Source organism: Ursus maritimus, unplaced genomic scaffold, assembly GCF_017311325.1.
Source record: "Ursus maritimus isolate PB19 unplaced genomic scaffold, ASM1731132v1 scaffold_14, whole genome shotgun sequence".
Lineage (NCBI taxonomy): Eukaryota > Metazoa > Chordata > Mammalia > Carnivora > Ursidae > Ursus > Ursus maritimus.
Window position 1 is genome coordinate 58,124,039 of NW_024423786.1, and position 17,197 is coordinate 58,141,235.

A 17,197-nucleotide genomic window follows, 5' to 3' on the forward strand; every position below is an offset into this window, starting at 1 on the left:
ATTCAGGCTGAAGACAAAATCCCCAAAATGCCCTAAGTCAGCAGGCACACACAACCCTGGTGAGGAAGAGTGCTTGGCCCCGTACCGGAAATTTAAAGACTGTTCCATCAGGTTGGAAGTCAGCTTCCCACCCTCTGGTTCCTTCTTCAAGTGAAGTTTTAGAAATTCTTTATCAAGATTCCCCTGTGGACCTTTCGGTATCATGTGCTGTTTAGAAATAACCCCACAACTTGCTTTTGAGACCTGCATCCTAAAACCAAAATAGCTCGTGATACAGCCTCTAAGTCATCATTTATTGATTTACAGAGCACTCACCACATGATGGAGGTGCTTTACAATACAGCAAACATCACAACAGAACTCACATAGTTAAATACAGTCAACAAGTTACAGAACTAAAAAAAGCTGGAATGAAGCAACATTATGTCAAATTTCAAAGATGCTGAGAAGTGGCAGGTACAAAGAAGGTAATTCCACCAACTGGAGACCAGACGGCAAAAATAGATACACAGGCACCACAACCCAAATGTGCAGATTTGTAGAAGGTAAGTGAGCATAGAGAATCAAATTTCACAACCGAGAATGAAGGCCATTGAAGATACCAGGACACCCAAGTGATCAGAGAACGCGCGGAATCGCCTCACAGAGACTGCCTTGTGATGACAAGGAAGCCAATCTCACGTGGATTTTAAACTCACAGAAAAGAGGCCTGAAAGCCACTGAGATCATCCATCCCATTATGAGCACAGACTGAAATCTATAAGCCTTTATAAGAACTTGGAATCAATTTAGGAAACAGCCAACAGTTCTAAAACCCGTAAGACTGTGTAGATGTTGATAGTTGGCACAGAGTTAGGGAGAAAAATCCTTTTCCTAAAGCAGAGAGGACTCACCTCACACTAGTGATGAGGCACTGGTGGGACAAAAGCCACCTGGATCAGTGTCACCTGAGAGTGGTTTAGTATCAGACGTGGAGGCGTGAAGTTCACACTGTCAGATGAACACGGGGAAAGGCACAGGTGACGCCCCTGGCAGAGGAGAACAGGTCACACCACCTCCCAAGGCCTGTGTGTCCACATGCAGCACGCCAGGGCGCCAGGTGGAAAGGAGCATGAAGGGAGGGGCACTGGTTCCTGGCTCTCCCTTCGACTCCCCTAGATCTAGCCCCAGAACACACACGGTCACACTGAAGTACCTGCATGAAGTGGCACTTAGAGTTCAGTAAGAGTTGTCCCTGAGTTAGTAGGTCATTTGCTGCTCCCTGAAGAGTCAAATCCCAGGTTTTAACTCAACAGATCACTAGCAGAATCACAGCAAGAGGAGAGCAAAATTCAGACTCCGTTCTGCCACCAGCAACCATGTGAACAGTTTCTGATTTAAAGGTAAAAGGGATTGCATTCAAATCCCAGGCGGGTGTGCAGTACCAGCACTTTGGGGCAACAAATTTTACAGTCTTTGAATTAAAAAGAAAAAGTCACAAATGAAGTTCTTGAAGAAAATCAGCTGCGATGAATCAAATCAAACAATTTTCACATTCAGTCATTCCACATTTATGGGTTTGTATAATGCTTCAGAGTGAAGAACAGACAGGGATTTAGCAAAATCACTCTCTACTGTGTCTGCATCCTCAACCATTTTACTTCTGCTTAAAGAAGGACATGCAGAGTCCACAAGGATGGGCTACTTGCAGGGACCCTTTCGCTCTCTGCCAAAGCCGTCTCTCCAAGCCCCACAGAGCAGAGATGCACCGACTCTCATGGAACTGTGTCCCATCTGACACTGTCTCGTTTCCGTCCCTTACAGGCCAACGACTACTTCCCAATCCCAACCTCACACCCCACATAGGGGAACCTGGGCCTGCCGTTAACGCTGCACACGTTCACTTCATCATTTCCTGAAGCTGTTTTAGAAAACATGATATGAAATATACTTATGCTCAAACATTAATAAAATCCAAGTGCACTAGGTCAGTGACAGAATCTATATGCCAAACAGCAAAGCATTCACACCCCTGTAATGCTTTGAGATCCACATAAGAACCTAGATAGAGCCCAATACATACACCGCCATGGCCATGGGATTTTCAAGTATTAAGTCTGTTTGCATAAGGAATCAACCTGAGATTTTTCTAAACTGCACTTCTCTGGCATTCAGTATTATAACCTTCATTCAATACAATAAAAGCCAACAACTTGACAATTATTGGAAAAAAATTATATTTTGGAAGAACTCACTACATAAGGTGACAGAATTCCAAAATCAAATTACATGAAAATATACATCGCAATTTCTTTGTACAATAAGTGAGAAAAATCTGCAATATAGAAGAATAGAGGCAAAGAAATACGGAGGGCCACGGAGAAAGTGGTGGGGGGTCAACAGCGTCTGTAAGAGCAAACCCACAAGTTAAGCAGAAAGCCTGCAGCTGTGCACACGAGTCCATCCAACCTGAACGCCCAGGAACGAACGGGAAGGCAAAAGCAAAACCAAACCAGAATTTTGTACTGTCTGGGGCAAATTTCAGTAAGTTGAATTCTGAACCAACTCTTTTTAGTTCTCAGGGATAATGACTGAGTTCAAGAGCTCTCAACAGCCGAAAGGTGGTATTGCTACGCCCGATCCAAGAGATGGTGCAGCCAGAGTACAGAACGACAAGCACCTAGTGATGACCGCTCCTCTGAAGTCATCGTTAAAAATCAAGTAGTGGCTTATTGAGTATTTCAGTATTGGAACTAAATGATTTGAAAACTTTCTGGCAGAGAGAAGAGAGAAAAGCAAAGGGGAGTGTGTCAAAACAAAGAAGATACAAAAGTTTAGTAAGTGAAAAGAGTTTAATGAAGCCTCAATGGTTTAAAGGAAATTAAATGGAAACTTTTAATCCTAATTGTTTTCATCTGACATGCTTTAAGGAGTCTTTTAAAACTGATAAGAAACAATGAATAGGGAAAGAAAACCGGCTAAAATCTTTTAGAATTTACACGATTCTTATTCTACTACAAGAAAGCATTATTTGGTACAAGTGTATTTGTGGGTGTACATGAATAGTATATATATTATCCGGATCATGTTGTGCTATGTACAGGTCTTTACAATTCTTCCTGAAGGTTAAAACAGTTCATTAGAATTCAAAATGCGTAATCCTCTGTAAGTTGGCACTTGTTAGGCTCTTGTCAGCACTGATACTGGCATGTTCTATTGCAGCCCAGCTCCAGCCAGTGTCCGCCAACTCGTTACGACAGAAGTCCAGCCATAGGTGGGTAGAGTGCAGGAAAACAGTGCCATGTTTCTCAACTGGAGACCTACAACAGAGCAAACAGCATTACATAACAAATTACAGAAGACTAATTGATTAGAAATGTTCATTTGTATTGTATTTCTTTGGAAACAAGTTCTTAATTTCTAAGCTCACTTTTGTGCTCACCCAACACGGTAGCCACATAGGGCCATTTTATTTCAAATTTAAATTGTAGTAAATAAAATTTAAAATTTAGTTCAAGTGCTTAATATGGCTAGTGACTACCATACTGGACAGTACAGACCAGACGTAGACTATTTCTATCAGCGGAGGAAGTTTTATTGTACTTCCCTACTTTACATTGTTTTCAATATCCCGAACGTCTTTCAACTTACATTGCATCCGAAGTCAAACACAGAAGAACTACTGACAAGTCAAGTGAGTATTTAAGGGTATTCAGAGAAACAACGTAACATCGCCACACTTCCCAACCTGAATTTTATCCAACCCTATAGATTCAGTCCAAACCCATTACCTACGTGAAGCTGCCCACAACGCACCCTCTGCTCCAAGTACAGGTCCTTCTAGGGACTCTGCACCTGGCCCGTGTCATGCCCTCCGTCAGCCTAGAAGTCAAGAACCCCATCTAAATAAAAACAACTACTATCTTATCAAGCACTTGTGAGGTGCCAAGCACGTTCACAGACTTCTCTCATGCAGTGTTCGTAAGTACACGAAGGAGCTTCCCCCCATTTCACAGAGAAAAGTGAGACAAGGTGGCACAGCTAATAAGGGGCAGGGTTTCATGCTCAAAGACGAGAAAAACACTAGGTTCAAGCTAAAAAAAAAAGTAGTTAATGACCAGGTTTTCCTTCAGAGCTGCTGCTACATTACTGTGCGCTCGGAGTGTGTGTGTGGGGGGAGGGGAGCAGGGAGGAGGGTACTGCTCTTCTCCTCTCAGGTCCAGGTGTGCCAGAGACGCTCACACCTGTTGTGTCTGCCAAGCACAGTGCTGGGCACCAAGAACCTGAACAGAAGGTGACTGCCGAGTCACAGCACACAACGTTAAGCCCCTAACAAAGATGCCAGGCGCACTCAGTCAGGACGAATCGTTAAGTCACTCCAGTGTGCGTCTTCTAGAGCCCTGACCTCATCCACCACATCGTGGCTCACATCCAACCGTAGCAAAGCTCTGTTGTGGGCAGAAAGCAAGCTGTGCGCCTACCCACATGTGGCCGTGCGTGTGCCCATTTCCCTGACTTGGACCACCTCCCCAAAATAGCGCCGGTGAGGCAGAAGGACTGCTTGATTTTCGTCCAAAGGGGTTGTGCCGGTCAACCCACTGAGCCCCTGGCAAAGCCGGGAGTGCACCAGAAACTCGCGCACCACCCTCCCCAGAAGCGAGCTTCCACTGGCGCACAGATGCACAAAGTGTGCACAGAGATTCTGTGGGAACCTGGAGACATTAGTGAAACAAAGACACATCACTACAGAACAGGCACCCCATAATTTTTAGGTGATGGTAACTTGAATGTTTTTCCCAAAGACTAGACCCACCACACCCAAATTAGTCCCGGCCATTTAATCTCTCGGGGCTGAAACAGAGCTGCGTACAGATTCTATAATCATTCCCCGAGGAGACGAACAAGGAATTTCAGGGTCATGATACAGTCATTTAAAAACTGTCTGTGTGAGGTTTTAAAAAGAAAAATAGTCCAGAGGGGGACTGACCGCTCAAAGTCATTAAACACCTAAAATCAGGCAACCCAGCTTTAAATAGCATTAACTTTTTCAGCAGGAATAGAAAAATCTATTTTCCCCCCCATGAACAAAATGTATTCTAAACAGGGAAAAAGCCTCCGTACAGAAAAAGCAAGTCTGTCGGTCTTTTCCCTAGAAAGATAAATGTGAAACTGAATCTCCTGGTCACGCCCTATTTATTTAAATAGATGGTGCTGACCGCACAGTCCTGTATGCTTTCTAAGTGGGTCCCATTTCTAACTTAGACTACATCTGCCTATTACTAAAATCACATACATTTTATATTAATTGAAATTATATCAATTGTGTGTCTTTATGAAATAACCTTTAGTATCTTTTTTATTTATTTATTTTTTTAACCTCAAACCCTCGTATTATTCCTGATTTTTAACCTACAAATCTGGGGATAGTTCGCCTCTAAAGGACATTAGTATCTTGGTCTATTTATTTCTAAAACTAGAATCAAGTCAATTTCCGACGTGGTTACACAACTTAATTTTTTTTAAAGTCTAAAAAAATACAAATCAGGCAAGCACGTTTCCAAATAAAAACCACTTTTGATGTTAAGGATAATAATGAAAGTAATTCCTCAGTCAGAAGTAAATGTCCCAGTCATCGCAACCACTCTTCACTGAGAGCAGTCCCTGCGTGCGGGGAGCTTCCCGCCGCCTCCCACACAGAGGCCCCCGGCGCCCGCCGAGGTGGCAGCACCCCACCACCAGACCGCTCTTCTTCTGTGCCATGGCACTCGTGACCGTCCCCAGCCACTTCCTTTTTGAGGCCCAAAGTGCCTCACACAGTCTGGCCCCCCTCCTGTGACCAACCAGCCCATGGGTTTCTGTTTCTTCCTTCTCCGCCAGAATGTGGCGACCGCGTACGTTGTTGTCCCTGGCCCGACTAAATGAACCTGTCTCTACTTTGGGGACCTCCAGTCTCGGCAGCACCATTCCACGTCAGCCTTGTGTCTGACTGGCTAGATCAACAGGGTCAAGAGTCAGCGGTGTGCCATATATGCCATGCTCTCCCAAGACAACACCACCTGCAAATGGCAGGACATGAACCAATATTCATGAACAAGAACAGAAACGTGCTCAGGGTCACCTGTTCTCGGTGTTACCTCCCACTTCAAAATACAAAGCTCCATGCTTAATGACATGCAACGGTAAAAAAGCAGCCCTATATTATCGCACTGATACACATAAATCACGCTGAACTAGCAAAGTATCAGAAGACCATGTTAAATTTTTAAAAAGTACTCTATGTCTGTGCCCATGTTATTACACACAGACACGTACATCACTGTGCGTGCGTACCCTATGTCTGTGCCCATGTTATTACACACAGACACGTACATCACTGTGCGTGCGTACTCTATGTCTGTGCCCATGTTATTATACACAGACACGTACATCACTGTGCGTGCGTGAGTGTTGGGAGGAGTCAGATTTCTGAAGATGAAGCTACTGTGTGTCAGCGGTCACCTCTGGGAACAGAATGGGGAGGCCACGGCGGGACTTCCTTTTCCTCACACGGAGCGGAGCAGCTTCCGTGTTCCAGAGTGCTGTCATGCCTGCTTTGTCCCTGCAGCTGGGGACAGGAATGAGGGTAGAAGAGGGGCAGCGACAGAGAGGCCGGCAGGGAGCAGTCAAGCCGAGAAGGGACCGAGACAGAGCCCTAGCTTGCATGGGTGAGGACGGAAGATGCTTCTAGAAGGACGATCAACAGTGTCAAATCAAACAGGTTAAGGATCGAAACTACATTAAGCCTGTGGATGTGGCCAACAGCAGTCCCCAAGATTCCGGTGAGTTTAGCCTCTGCAGCGAGGACAGAAGATGAGCCAAATGTGCTCCAAGGCAGACAGTAAAGGGGAAAAGGCAAAGCCCTCTGCTTCCCAGTGCTCCCTTCCTCCCAAAGTTAAGTGCCACTGCGAATTTTATGTATTTCTTCAAGTCCCTGCTTTAAAAAAGCTCTTTATCACACAGTGAGTAGGTTGTACTTTTTTTTTTTTTAAGATTTTATTTATTCATTCGACAGAGATAGAGACAGCCAGCGAGAGAGGGAACACAAGCAGGGGGAGTGGGAGAGGGAGAAGCAGGCTCCCAGCAGAGGAGCCCGATGCGGGGCTCGATCCCAGCACCCTGGAATCACGCCCTGAGCCGATGGCAGACGCTTACCGACTGAGCCACCAGGCACCCCTAGGTTGTACTTTTTAACCTACGTGAACAATACCCGACTCCAATAACCAACTCGATGCTGTCTTTTCTTTTTTTGCGAATTGCGTTTCCTACTCAAGACTGTTCTTTGAGATTTAACCATCTGGTTACTTTAAGTCTACACTACACACGCATTTAGTTGCTGGGTAATATTCCACTGTATCAATCATAACTGATCAATCCCGCCGAGGGGCCTTTCAAGAATCATAGAGTGCTGCAAGCGGCGTCCATGTATGTCTCCGCACACGTGCCAGCCCGTCTCCAACCGCACCCTGCCCTCCCAAGGCCGGTGCCTGGTTCAGACTGACCACATACCGCCAACCTGCTCCCCAACGCTGACTCGCCTTCATTAACACCTTACTTCAAGGACACCGTTTCCCCAAATCCTCACCAACGCTTGGGTTTCTCAGGCATTTTGCTTTTTGACAATCCAGTCGATGCGATGTTACCTCCCTGTACCTTCGTATTTCTGATTACAAATGCAGTAATTTTTCACATGTGTAACAATTAGCTTTCTTTCCGGTTCTATTTATTACCCAGGCAGATCATTTTTCTTTGTACTGCTTACTTTCTCGCCGATTTGCACAAGCTGGTGTAGATTCTAGGTGCAAATCCTGAACGCCAGATAGACAGTAGTCTTCTCCCAGTCTGCTGCTTGTTTTTAAAAGTTTATTTGTCTTGTCATAATATTTAAGTTTTCAGTTTTGACACAGTCAAATTTATTGATTTTTCCCTTCTCCGGGTGTTTTCTGTGCCTAACACGTCCTTCTCTACCTTGATATTCTCCCTTATTTTGTTCTAGAAGAGTTGTGTTTTTCATACTTAACCTTCTGTTCTGGGAGTACTGGGGATGGCGAGGCTGCCGGTAACAGGCAGGTGTGGTCAACAGCCCTGCAGCGGATCGGGCCGGGTGTTTCAGGAGGTCAGAGAGGCTCTACATGGCAGGGCCTGATGTTCAGAAGCCTGGGTGCGACGTGGGAGCTACGCCTTCAGTGACCTTAGCGTGAAACCCAGCAAGGATGCAGTGTGCTTGGGATCATCATTTACTCCACACGTGGTCTCAACCGGGCAGTGGAGAGACTACGCACCCGCCCCACTTGTGCTTTTCTCTGTCTCTCAAATAAATAAATAAAATCTTTTTAAAAAAATGTTGTTTTAAGCCACAGGATTTTAGGCAATGTGTAACACAGCAACAGAGAACTAACCAATCCCTGTAGCCTTAACGCAGAACAGTGAGACAGAGTCTTCCTGTCGGGTGGCCCAGAACGCGGTCTTGCTGCTATCTGCAGGACGGGAGGGTGTGCTTCTCTCCCCTCCCCCGCCCCGTGTCCTCTCTTCTGCCCATCCCACACCGGAGTGAGCGGGCAGGTAAGGCTGTTAAGGTCTTCATGGAGCACGAGGTATAAATACTAAGAAAAAGTGAAATAAGGAGACAAATACTACAGGACCCCAGTTCTGGGAGACATCTAAGGAGTCAAACTCCTAGACACAGGAAGTGGAATGGCAGTTGCCAGGGCCTAGCGGAGGGACCAGACGTTCGAGGGGTCTGTCATATACCAGTGCACATACAGGCAATACTGCAACGTGCACATAAGAACTGGGAGGAGGGCAAACCCATTTTTTGTTTTTTTTTTTTTTTACCAGTTTTTTAAAAAGTGAAATAAAGTCTGGATCAAGTTCTGGAATGGTAATATTTCCAACTTCCATATTTAGAAAACATTAAGTCACATATTTCGGGGCGCCTGGGTGGCTCAGTAGTTAAACATCTGCCTTCAGCCCAGGGCGTGGTCCCAGGATCCTGGGATCGAGCCCCGCGCTGGGCTCCCTGCTCCGCTGGGAGCCTGCTTCTCCCTCTCCCACTCCCCCTGCTTATGTTCCCTCTCTCGCTGGCTGTCTCTCTGTCAAATAAAACCTTAAAAAAAAAAAAAAAGAAAACATAAGTGACATATTTGGATGTAGATTTGTATTTTTATTTTTTTATTTTATTTTTTTTAAAGATCTTATTTATTTATTTGACAGAGATAGAGACAGCCAGCGAGAGAGGGAACACAAGCAGGGGGAGTGGGAGAGGAAGAAGCAGGCTCATAGCGGAGGAGCCTGACGTGGGGCTCGATCCCATAACGCCAGGATCACGCCCTGAGCCGAAGGCAGACACTTAACCGCTGTGCCACCCAGGCGCCCCTGGATGTAGACTTTTAAAAACAACTTTCAATCTATTTTTGTTTAACCTCAGGAGTTTTATTTCACATCTACATCCTGCGGCATGACCGAAGCTACTGAGGACACACAGAAACAGCACACTGATGAGCCATAAGAAAACCCGCCTTTACGAAGACTCTGAGCAACAGGCCAGCCTGGCTACGTCTGCGGCAAGGCACCGGGTTTCTGTGGCATAGCCTCACGCCTGACAATTATGTAACGACAAGGACACGTGCAGGTCACGCAGGCAGCTCAGTCCGACAGCAGCTACCATGCTCCGTGCATTCGTGGGTGAGTACAACACAGCCCTGCTTTCAGAAGACAGGAGTTAAGTCATGGGTTTTTGATGTGAATTTTTTAAAGTCCAATTTTCAAATGATTTCACTCCTAGTTAATCCCGATAGATGACTGGGCTCAGGTGCTTATCGGGGCAACATACTGCAGGTAACAAGAGCAGCAAGAAAACACTCTTATCGGTGACTGCGAGTCAGGGCCCTGAGCGCTGTCAGGCTTCGGGGGGGGGCATCCGTGTGAAGAGCAACTGCTTCACGAGAGGAGACGGGCTGAGACGGGCCTCGTCCCAGCACGGGGCAGAACAAGGAGGAGACGCGTTCCAGAGCCCGGGCGTGGAACCTGGCTCCCTCCCGGCGGGCACGCACACACTTCCCGAATGGCAGGGAGATGGAACAAAGGGGGAAACGATTAGTAATTTTTAACACACAACAGGTGGGACTGGGGACTTGAACGCCGGTCTAACAAGTCTGCATTAATATACATGAATCAGTGTTTCCCAAGGAATGTCTGTCTCTGCCCACAGGTGAGCCAAAGGATCCTCCTGACGAGCTCCAAACTGACAACAAAATACTAATTCCTTTATTCAGGTCTCATCAACGAAAGACACACACTTCAAGGATGATCATTTTTTACACAAAGGCCTGAGCTTAAACAGTAACCTGGTAGGCTGCAACAGTAACTACGATGAATCATTCACAAAGTTCGTGTATCAATTTTACTTAAGTCTGCTCTACCAAGGACTCCAGCTGCCAGGTCCTCTGCAGCAGTGCAAAGCCATCACAACGCATCTGGCGGACAAGCAGTCGTGCGAAGATGCTCTGTTACTGACCTGTGCTGGTCCAGATTTCCAGTTATTGCTTCCTTACTCTTTAACTGGAAGTTCTCAGTTCAGTGTCATCATTCACGGTGTATCATATTTTCAATTAACTTATTCTATACAATGAGGTATTCTGAATCAACATGACCTTCTGCCTCCATCTTTTTGACGAGTGAACTTTAATCTTGGTAAGTTTACTTTAAACACATGTGTATGTTATGATCCAATGTGAACTAACTCCAATCCCACTAGCAAAGGAGGGAATATACAATCCCTTACAAAATCTGTTTGTGGCCCCTCATTAGTACGTATTTGTTTATTTAACTAATTTGTAATATACTATCGAGGTAAATATAATAAAATTCTTGATTATTTCTTAAATTGATGAAGTACTTATTTATGAGATGAAGTCACCCACACACTTGGGCTTCAGCATCTGTACAACTCCCCTCCGACTGGGAAACCGTGTGGGTGAGAGAGCCCTAGGATACGGTCACACCCACACAAGAACCAATCCCATGAGCGGAGTGGGTGACGGGCACGGCGGGGGCGTCCAGGACAAGCACCTGGAAGAAGTACAGGCAGGAAAGCACCAGTCCCAGCAGACCGAGGCGCACACATGAAGGACGGTGGGAAGCAAGGACCACAGAGGAGGTGGGAGGGGAGGGTGAGCTAAGAAAATAGGGACAGGATTAGTAACAAACACATGCAGGTTAGACACGAACGAGCCGGTGGAAAACAAAACATCTGAAGACTGCAGGTCGTTGCTGTTCTTGGCCTTAACAATGGTCAGCATTTCAGGTTCTGATGAGGAGATCAGAAACCAGGGTTATCAAACACGACAACAGAACAACGGTGGGTAGACTCAGTCTTACTTCTGATCTGCACCTTTACATTTGACACAGTTCATCATAAAAATAATAAATAAAAATTAAAACAACGTGATGGTAGTTTAGGCATAAGACAAACCAACTAATAAAACATGTTAAGGTCAGAAACAGATCAACAGATACCTGGAAATGTAATTTCCTAGCATAACCGACCCTGCGCATCAGTGGTGAAAGAATCGGCCACCAATCGATGCACCAATGGTTTTAGCCTGGGGAGCGGGCAGAGCCGAACTCTGGCCTCACGCCGATCAATTTCAGGAGCTTCAACACACACACCAAAGGCAAAACCATAAAACTTTCAAAAGACAAGATGCAACGGAGCTTTCCGGTCAGAGAAGAAGCTAGAACATAAAATGCAACTCTGTACAGGACAGGTCTAACCTGAGTACATTCAGATTAAGAATCTCTGTTCATCAGGGCATCTGCAGGGCTCAGTCAGTTAAGCATCTGATTCTTGACATCGGCTCAGGTCGTGATCTCAGGGTCATGAGGTTGAGCCCCGTCTCGGGCTCCGTGCTCAGCACAGAGTCTGCTTGAGACTCTCTTCCCCGCCCCTCCCCGGGCTCACATGCAGGCACTCTCTCTTTCGAAAGAAAGAAAGAAAAGAAAGGAAAGAAAGGAAAGAAAGGAAAGAAAGAAAGAAAGAAAGAAAGAAAGAAAGAAAGAAAGAAAGAAAGAAAGAAAGAAAGAAAGTAAAAGAATCTCTGTTCATCCCGAGATTCCACAAAGAAAGGGAACTGACCAGGATACAAATCCAGAAGCTAACGGAAGAACAGCCCAAGAACAGCAGTTTCCCAGAGGAAACGGCCAAACCCATGAAATGATAGTCAGCTGGGCCACACGTGTCAGAGCAAGGCCACACACCACAGCCTTCCAGATGGAGCACTTTCACAGGGGTCTGGTGATGTCCAATGCAGGGGAGGGTCCGGAGTAAACGGAATCCTTATCCTTGTGAAAAGGAATATAAATAGATGCAGCATCTTGGAGACAACCTGGCATTATCCAGTCACAGAGATGTGCACAGACCCCTAACTCAGCGATTCCACCCCCACACACACACCCCGGGGAGGCGCTCCCCTCCAATGTGCAGCAAGAAACAAGACAGCCACACTCACTCTGCCAGCAAACACAACTGCAGTCAGAACCGAGAGCAGGATGGTGACTCATCTAACGAGGCCCCACATGACAGTGACAACAGATGGGCACAAGCAGACACAACACAGACGAGTTTCAAGACTGTAACACCGAGCAACACAAGCCACAGAAGAACGCACGCACTGCAGTTCCAAGCACACACAGGCCAGCGTATCCAGCACGCCATTCAGGAACAGCACAAACTGGATGACATGATGAAGGAAAAACCGGGATAAACACAGAACGGGGCGTGTGAGAACACGGGGTCAAACAGGTGGCAGGTCCAGGATGTGCCAGGACTTGTGACCCTTCACATGCTCCTTGTCCTCAATAAGTTTATCATCCCAACATTTACAAAGAAAGAAAAGAAACCAAATCACTAGAATGCCACACATTTGGTCAGTGGTCCACACTGCGTCCCCTTCTCTCCTGGGCTCCCTACTGGACGTGATCGAGGTCCGCGGAGAGATACGATACAACACGAGGGCGCTTCTTCCTATCGGCCCTATTAGTAGTGAACAGGGAGAGAACGACCAATGAAGACACGGAGGGTGGGGGCGCCTGGGGGGCTCAGGTCGTAATCCCAGGGTCCCGGGATGGAGTCCCACATCGGGCTCCCTGTTCAGCAGGAAGTCTGCTTCTCCCTCTCCCTCTGCCTGCTGCTCTCCCTGCTTGTGCTCTCTGTCCCTCTCTCTCTCTCTCTGCCTGTCTCTCAAATAAATAAAATCTTTTTAAAAAAAGAAATTAAGAAAACATGGAAGACAGATATTTAATGGTCTTGCCAGTTTATTAGAAAACACGATCTTCCTTTAAAACAAAATTAGGAAATGAAAATTCACGTCATCCTTTGCCATAAACCACACCGAAACAAGTACCTTCATCTCACCGTCAGTGAAAGGAGAGACCACGACCCCACACTAGCCAGTGTAACACAACCGCCTAATTAAAGATGCGGAGTCTACTGGAGCAAAACACACGTGGGCTACACGGTTTCTGCTGAGAAAACAACAGACCACTGGACACTCCCACTAAAAAAATGAAGTTAGTGAAATCAGGCAATCCAAATACCCAAATCACACAATTTCCAAAAATGTATATGCCGTTTATCACAAGGCAAAACAGTAGGATTTTAAAATGAACTCACCCTGAAATAATGAAGTTACAGCTGTTGCACAAATGTCACTCAAAAGCAGTCTCTTGGCTTTTTCGTACACAGCGGGCAACTTTCCTTTTGAATTCTCCATTTCTGTCTTCCCTCCATTCTTTCTGTAGATACAAAAGTAACATGAAGTGACTTTACCCAAGCTCTTCTTAGAAACTCAAATACTAGTTTTAATTTTGAATGCAACGCTTTGGCAACCTGCACACTTTTAAAATGCTAAAAAGCTGGTAAATCAGAAAAGTAGTCAAAAAATACTTTTGCCAGGCACTGGGCTGGGACACAAGAGCAGAAATCCCTTACGCAAAACACCCATACAGGCAAGATTCTCTTAAAGAAAGCAGCCCATGAGGAACGTGGACGGTTTCACGTTACTGGAAAAGGCAGCTACGCCTTACCGGTAAGCTACTCAAGGCCACAGGAAGGACTGCCGGCTCCCTCCCGAGGCTCCAGAAACCACAGCCGACACAAAGGCGAAATTGCTTCTGGAAGACCAAAAGCAGACGGCAGAGGAACGGAACAGCAGCCGAGGAGAGAAGTCTCCCTGGAACCAGAGCAAAGGAGGGGCAGGGCCGACCGGACAGAAGGCACAGTTAGACAGTCACTAAGATGCAGGACTGAAAACAGAGACACAGCTCAACCGTTTGGCGCTTTCCTCCCACCTATATCCAAAAGTCTAACACTTTCCTGAAATAGTGATGACCGTTAAGATACACGGATACACACACATATGAAGAGCCCTCGACGCAGGGCCACTAGTGTGGGCCAGAGGACGGAACCGCCTCTCCGTCTGGAGCTCAGGGTCTGGCTCGCCGCCTGCACACTCGAGCACAGCCGATGCTCGGGGCGCATGTGCTTTCCGAGCCCTACACGTCCTATCACCTGGAGTCGTGCATGCAGAGCTGTGCAGAAGCCTACCGGGTCCTGGGCCAGACTCCAAAATACAAAAGAAACACAAGGGAAAACACTGGCCTCAGAGAATGATCAGAATTAAACTTTGAAAAATTTAATCATAACTCCCACAAGATGGAAGAACTATGAACTTCATCAAACAGCGACAAGATTCTAAGAAGGAGAAAATTAATGAAGAAAGAACAAGCTACTTAAAATTAAGACTAACACCACCAAAATGAGAATTCAACAGGAACTCAGAATCAGCACAAGTTTAGATGAAACAGAGCACAAGAATCGATCTGGGCAGAAGCTACACATCCAAAGAAGGAAGGAATATACACTAGAGTAAAAATAAAAAACAGGAAGGAGAGAACACTATCCACGAGGGAAACTTCCCAGAGCTGAAGTCCTGCAAGTACACGCTGACCACAGCAGTCCCGTGCCACCCCCAGCCACGGCTATGCTCTCTGTGGGCTCAGTCGCCCAGGCGACCCCAGTCTGTCCAGGAGCAACAGTCCCCCTTCTGACGTGACAGCAGAAGGTCAGCGGTAGCCTCAGACCACGTCACCCGCCTGAGTCACTCACCCTGCTTCACCATGTGGGCACACGATCACCTCACACCTCACAAGGAGGGTGAGCTCGCGGCACGGGGTCCTGAGAGCCCCACAGTCACACGGCTTTTATCATAGCACGCTGTTGTAACTGCTCTGTTTTATTATTAGTTATCACTGTAAATCTCTCACTGAGCCCAACTCATAAACTACACTTTATCATGTGTACGTACACACAGGAAAAAACCAACGCACACAGGGTTTGGTACTGATCCCTGCTTTCAGGCATCCGCTCAGGGTCTTGGAACACACCCTTCACGGAGAAGCGGGAGTAATGTACAGAAATGAAAAATCTTAAACTCTACACAACACTGTGAGATTTCAAAGACCAAGAATCAGAAAAGAACCTGAAGGGAACAGGGAAAACAGAGGAAGAAAGAAAAGGTCACCCACAAACGCAGAAGAGTCGGCCGTCCAACAACTTCCTCGTCAGCAACAATACACGTGGAAAGATCAATTCCGTAGAAATCTGCATCCCTCCCCCAGAATGCTACGCGCTGTCACTTAAGGATAAGGGTAGGGTAAAAACCCTTCCAGACGGGTTAGGACCCAGCTCTTAATTCCCACACAGCCTTCCTGAACCATGACTCTCAGAGGAGGTCCAACAACAGGAAGAAGTCAACCAAGAAAAAAGACGCAGGATCCAGGAAACAGATAACCCCACCCAGAAGAGCTGGAAGTTCGGGAAGTCCAAGGAAGGCAGCCGCGCAGCAGTCTGAGCCAACCTAATCCGGAGCCCGAGGATGGAGGGGTCCAGGACAGGGAGCTCCAAGAAAAATGGGGGTTTCCTGGAATAGCTATCACTGACTGAGAGGTCAGAAAAGCAAACAGAGAACTTGCGGAAATATGACAAGGTGTACAATGCAAGAGGGAAAAGCAGATGGGAAAGGTACACGAAACTGTGCACAGGCAACCCGTGGCTTCGACAGGAGACGACTGACTGGTTAGGTGGGCAAGAGCAGCAGTGGACTCTAAGCACTGAGCGGCCCGTGGCGTGCAGATCTGAGTCGCGCCCGCACAGCCCGGCTCTGTGCAGCATCAGCGAGCACCGCCCCTTCTCAGGAGGCCCTGTGGTTCCGGGACCCGGCTGCTCTGAAGGGTTAATAATTTTTGTATATTCATACTTTCAGGTACTTGCCCTTAATTTGTCCTTAATTTTAACCTTGATGAAGATTAAGATACAATTTGTCAGTTCTGATCTTACTACAAAGAGTTATTGTTGAGCATGAATCAAAGTAAACAAGAATTAGTTCTCCCTCGAAATGGTTCCACAGGATTTCTTCTCCCTTGCTGCCTCTTACAGCGCTCCGACCGATGCTGGATTAAAGAAAAGCTAGCATGGTTTTCCGTCAATTTTTTACTTCAATTTGATCACCAAATTAAAAAATTCACAGGCGTACATTTGAAAAGGGTTTGTCAAAGTAGTATTTTTCTACATAGACTATACACTGCATCACTAAGGTTTTTATGTAAGTTTAGTTCTATATGAAAGTTGCCCAAGTAGAAAAGTGAATTTAATCTCCTGGCTTTGATATATACTAACAAAAGTTCTAAGAATAAGATTTAGAATGAAAGGTTCTTCAAAGAAGGAAGTAGACAGATATCCAGAATAAAGGAAACTGATGAAACATGAGGATAGGGGCGCCTGGGTGGCGCAGTCGTTAGACGTCTGTCTTCGGCTCAGGGCGTGATCCCGGGGTCCTGGGATCGAGACCCACATCAGGCTCCTCCGCTGGGAGCCTGCTGCTTCCCCTCCCAGTCCCCCTGCTTGTGTTCCCTCTCTCGCTGGCTGTCTCTCTCTCCATCAAATAAATAAATAAATAAATAAATAAATAAATAAATAAATAAATAAAATAAGAAAGAAAGAAAGAAAGAAAGAAAGAAAGAAAGAAAGAAAGAAAGAAAAGAAAAGAAAAGAAAAGAAAGAAAGGAGAAAGAATGAAAGAAAGAAAAGGAAGGAAGGAAGGAAGGAAGGAAGGAAGGAAGGAAG

The 17,197-nt window shown here is 46.2% G+C and overlaps 1 protein-coding gene across 1 annotated transcript in view; it reads right to left on the reverse strand.

The window, feature by feature from the left end:
• Positions 1 to 274: 274 nt before the first annotated feature.
• The window catches only part of UBE2G1 (ubiquitin conjugating enzyme E2 G1), a 100,082-nt gene continuing 83,159 nt past the window's right edge, over positions 275 to 17,197 (reverse strand). The window contains exons 5-6 of the mRNA XM_040629833.1: positions 13,688 to 13,809; positions 275 to 3,299 (exon numbers count right to left, since the gene is read on the reverse strand). Of these exons, the coding sequence (XP_040485767.1) occupies positions 13,723 to 13,809 (87 nt within the window). The 3' untranslated portion in view covers positions 275 to 3,299; positions 13,688 to 13,722. The remainder of the gene's footprint in view (positions 3,300 to 13,687; positions 13,810 to 17,197) is intronic.